At 39.5% G+C, this 5,000-nt stretch overlaps 2 protein-coding genes across 2 annotated transcripts in view; one reads left to right on the top strand and one right to left on the bottom strand.

Moving 5' to 3' along the window:
* LOC135106380 (zinc metalloproteinase nas-15-like) overlaps positions 1 to 4,615 on the bottom strand; it is a 12,747-nt gene extending 8,132 nt beyond the window's left edge. The window contains exons 1-5 of the mRNA XM_064015330.1: positions 4,491 to 4,615; positions 3,564 to 3,727; positions 1,204 to 1,270; positions 705 to 826; positions 269 to 344 (exon numbers count right to left, since the gene is read on the bottom strand). Of these exons, the coding sequence (XP_063871400.1) occupies positions 269 to 344; positions 705 to 826; positions 1,204 to 1,270; positions 3,564 to 3,727; positions 4,491 to 4,497 (436 nt within the window). The 5' untranslated portion in view covers positions 4,498 to 4,615. The remainder of the gene's footprint in view (positions 1 to 268; positions 345 to 704; positions 827 to 1,203; positions 1,271 to 3,563; positions 3,728 to 4,490) is intronic.
* LOC135106382 (RING finger and transmembrane domain-containing protein 2-like) overlaps positions 1 to 5,000 on the top strand; it is a 63,647-nt gene that overhangs the window by 28,984 nt on the left and 29,663 nt on the right. The gene's annotated exons all lie outside the window — the stretch shown is intronic.

The raw sequence follows: 5,000 nt of genomic DNA, 5'->3' as shown, positions 1-5,000 counted from the left end.
ACCCAGTGAAGAATGCAAGGAAAGAACGTGTGAGCGAAACTAAGTGGGGAAACAGCCGATTTAATGGAAGGAAAGATGAAAAGTTAAAGAAACGTGGGTGTAATGGATATAGATCAATGGAGGCAATATTACAGTGAACTTGATGGATGATGATGTAATGGATTTAAGTAAAAAAAAAAAAAAGTAGAAGTAAGTGAGGCAATATTAAAAGGACTAGAGGATGAGGATGCAATGGATAGAAGTTCAAAAGGATTCCATTTGTACTTACCGTATGATGAAGACACAACGTAGGGAACGACTCCACCTGGCCACTTCTTAGAATGATCTTTTATCATATTACGACCCTGCAAAGGAAAACGGATGATAAATTAAATTACATATGTCGGGACGATGAAAAAAAAAAAAAAAAGGAAAAGGAAAAGTCAGTGCCAAGTTGCTGACGAAGAAGAAAACATTAAGGACTGAAGTACTGTGCAGAGGAAAGAATAAGGGTAAGATGAAGGCGACGTGTGAAGACTGCATTGCATGGATAGGAAATAAGATGCAAGTTGAAGTGAAAGAATGAGGGAAATGACGGGGAAATGTTTAGAGTAAAGCAAAGCACGAAATAGTTACAATACATAAAAAATAAGGTATTACTTCATCCACACACACACACACACACACACACACACACACAGAAGGAAGAGAGGATAGCAACACACCTTTCTGCTCTGTCCAAGGATGGCCATTAGTTCATCTGGGCCCTCCAAAATAATGTCGCCCTCAAAGCGCCCGGCAAAGAGAATGGGATCCTCACCCGTGGGGTTCTCCACTGGGTCATGGGCTGGGGAGAGGAATGGGCGCGGGTATAAGGAATATAAACGATCCTATTCCCTGAAGAACCTCAGCGTTTAGAAAGTTGTTTAGAAAGTTGTGGCAATTTTTCTCAAATTTGTAGAGATGGTTGTTCTTGTAGAATCTGAGCGGAATGGGGAAGAGAGAGAGAGAGAGAGAGAGAGAGAGAGAGAGAGAGAGAGAGAGAGAGAGAGAGAGAGAGAGAGAGAGAGAGAGAGAGAGAGAGAGAGAGAGATTGCAAGGAAGAAAACATGAAAACCAAAATGAAATTATCGAAAAGAAAAATACGTGGAGGGAGAAAGAAAGGAAGACATAAATGGATGGATACACGAAGAGAGAGCAAGGAAATGGGCAGGAGGGACTTACCGATCTGAGAGTCAAGCGGGGCGAAGTCGTTTGGATTGAAAGGTGGACCGAGGACATCACTAGCAAGCTGTGGGTAGATAAGCAGGAGGGTCAAAACACACACACACACACACACACACACACACACACACACACACACACACACACACACACACACACACACACACACACACACACACACACAAGAAATATGTGAAATTATAAACAGAAGATTTCAGTCTGTATTTACGAGGGGATTGCCATTTAAAATAGATGGCAGGACACAAACTACACGATACAGCCTGGGAAACATCCACTAGCTAAAAAGGAGGTCATAAAGGAATTGGAAATCTGCATAAAAGGAAGGCTGATGGATTAGATGAAGTATCTGGTTGGGTGCTGAAAGAATGGTCGAATAAATTAAGCGAGCCTCTGTATATAATATTCATTCAAAGAGTCCTTAAGTCAAGACAGAGTGCCAACAGTGTGGGAAAAGCCAAATATAGTCTCTGCATAACTGGAAAAATAAACAGTGTTCACTGAATTACAGAATCGCCTCACTCACCAGCGTTGTAAGCAAAATAACAGAAAAAAAAAAAAAAAAAAAAAAAATATAATATATATATATATATATATATATATATATATATATATATATATATATATATATATATATATATATATATATATATATATATATATATATATATATAAGAAGAAATTGTGTACACCATTTCGGAAACATGAAACAGTGACAAAGACAGTTCGGATTTAGAAAAGTGAGATTATATATATAAAAAACTTTGCAAAGTTGTTATATTTTAGCAGAAATTATATGAGAGAGAGAGAGAGAGAGAGAGAGAGAGAGAGAGAGAGAGAGAGAGAGAGAGAGAGAGAGAGGAGAGAGAGAGAGAGAGAGAGAGAGAATTTATTTGGATTTCAAGAAAGCATTCGACAGAGTACCACACTATAGACTATATGGAAACTGGAACACATAGGAGGTATTAAATTATTGGAATGGATGAAAGGTTTTCTGGACGGAAGGGAAATGAGAACAATACTAAGAGGAAAATATCGAATTGGAGTGAGGAAAGTAATAAGCGGAGTCCCACGAGGATCAGTGTAAGCCCCAATCATGTTCTTGATATATGTTAATGATATAGAAACCAGTACTGTAACAGAGACTTGCATGAACATATTTGCTGTCGATACAAAGTTGCAGACAAAAATAATGACGAATGTTCATGCAAGGAGTTGCAGAAAGATTTCACTGGATTCCATGAATGGAGTAAGAAATGGCAAATGGATAATGTCATGTGATAAAATTTGGCACGTGTTCAAAGAGACTTGTTGGAATTATAAATTAAATAACACAATTCAAGCATCTGAAAATGAGAAAGACTCAGGTATAATAATAAACAACAGACTATCACCAGAAGACAACATATATGACAGATTAAGGAACATGCATCACTTGTTGGCAAATATGAGGATACCATTTAGATACATAGATGAGGAAATGATTAAAAAAATAATAACTTAATTTATATGACCAACACGAATATGCAGCAGTAATATGGAATCCAAATCTGAAACAAACATGCTGAAAAGATAAACAAAGTGCAAAGAGCAGCTACAAACTTGAAAGATCTTATCTATGAAGAAAGATTTGACAATCTGAACCCCCCAACACTTGAGGAGAGACGAAAACGAGATGACCTGATCATGATGAACAGATGTGTAGAAGGAAAAGAAAAGATCGATATTAAGGATTTTGTAGTACCACAACAATCAACATTGAGTATACTAGGTAAAAAAAAAATGTGAGGAAATATAGTTTTACTGACAAAGCAATCAACCATTTACTGACAAACCTGAATGTGCAAGGAACATTTATAGTGTTAAAGATGAATATGGCACATGAACTTAAAAAGACGGGACATTATGAGCTTGACTCAATCCTGTAAAAATGCAATTAGGTAAGAACACACACACACACACACACACACACACACACACACACACACACACACACACACACACACACACACACACACACACACACCGCATAGTGTAGTGGTTAGCCCAAGAAGGCCCGGGTTCGAATCCCGGGCGCGGTGAGGCAAATGGGCGAGCCTCTTAATGTGTAACCCCTGTTCACCTAGCATCAATTAGGAATGGGATGTAACCCGAGGGGTTGTAACCTCACTGTCCCGGTGTGTGGTGTATGAGTGGACTCAGTCCTAACCAAAGATCGGTATTTATGAGCTCTGAGCTCCTTCCGTAGGGTAACGACTGGCAGGGTGACCAGCTGACGACATTAGGTGAATGACACACACACACACACGCAAAGAAGACTTAGGAAAGACTAAAAGACTAACATTAGGAGGGTCGCCAAAGACCAAGTTCTTAGGGATGGCAGGGAGCGGCGCCCCAATGCTGTTCATGATGACATTAGGGTCGGAAGATCGCTTTGGTGGCATTGCGCCATCCGCCCACACCCATACCGCCGCCCACACCACCGCGAAGAGTGCCCATGCTTGACCTGGTGAAGGGAAAGAGTTAAATGTGTCTGGGTTGGATTATCAAGTGAACTTTTACCCTTCCAGTCACAGTCTTCAAGAAACAGTCACCTCTTTGTGTTTGTGAATTATGTGATGTGAACAAGGCTTTAGAGTGACAACCTTATACGTGTCACACGCCTTATACACATCCTTCATCTTGAAATTACATCATGATGTATCGTACTGATTAATTACGACTGGTGATAACACGTTACTTCATTGATGATGATGTTGAGCAAATATAAAATTACAGACACTAAAATATTTGAACTATTTTATTACTCCTTTACTGTCAGTGATAATTTTTTTCTAAATTATACTTTAAACTTGCACCAGACCATTTTATTGAGCTTGAGAAGAAGGCAAGGCAGTCAGAGGATTATATTACACTAACCATAAACGATTTTACTGAACAAATATAAACTAGGACAATAAGAAAAAACGTTTGAGTCTCGATCACTCGATGATGTCAGTGATCTTTTAAAATCATATCCTAAATTTGCACCGAACTGTTTTATTAAACTTGAGACGAATCAATAGCAATTAAAGGATGAAAAGACAACATAGAGCCACTGTTCAAACACTTGGTGGCGCAAAAATTATTGCCAATGAAGAAAATCCATAGCAGTCAGAAGATCAAAGGCAACACAAGTGCAATTTTCAAACTTTAAATGACACTTAATTGCTCCCAGGAATGCTAGAGGGACAAAGCATGCACGACCACCCATCACTTCTTTGCCTTACCTTTCATGACCACGACTCACGGCGCCCCCCACGCACTGCCTAAGCCTGCGGAGGTGCAGCTGCTTGTGGTCCGGATAGCAAGCCACGGATGCCCTTATATACCTGAGGTCACAAGTATACCGGCATCACCATGACAACCACCCAATGCGGAAGCCACCGGTACTTTCCTCTCAGTGGGTGGGGGGAGGGAATAATAATAAATAGATAAATAAATTAAAACAAAAACTGATAAATGTTGATAACAGTAAGGACAAAAACAGGAACAAGAAGAAAAATATAATGAAAGTAGAATTAAATTAAAGGCTGTAAAGTTAAATTAAAGGCTGAAGGAAAGAACTAGGAAAAATAATGAGGCGTAGGCATCGGCATACATCACTGTCAGAACCTTCAGAAACGCTGCTTAGAGTAATGAATCTAGTTTTCTTTACTTAGTTATATCTTGTCCATCACGGCGGAGCAGGTGTGTGGAGGGCGAGGCGGCAGGTGCGAAGGGCAAGGGAAGGAAGTGCT

This window comes from Scylla paramamosain, chromosome 13 (assembly GCF_035594125.1).
Source record: "Scylla paramamosain isolate STU-SP2022 chromosome 13, ASM3559412v1, whole genome shotgun sequence".
Classification (NCBI taxonomy): Eukaryota; Metazoa; Arthropoda; class Malacostraca; order Decapoda; family Portunidae; genus Scylla; species Scylla paramamosain.
The sequence above is the reverse complement of the archived record's forward strand: the minus strand, read 5'-3'. Positions and strand labels throughout refer to the sequence as shown.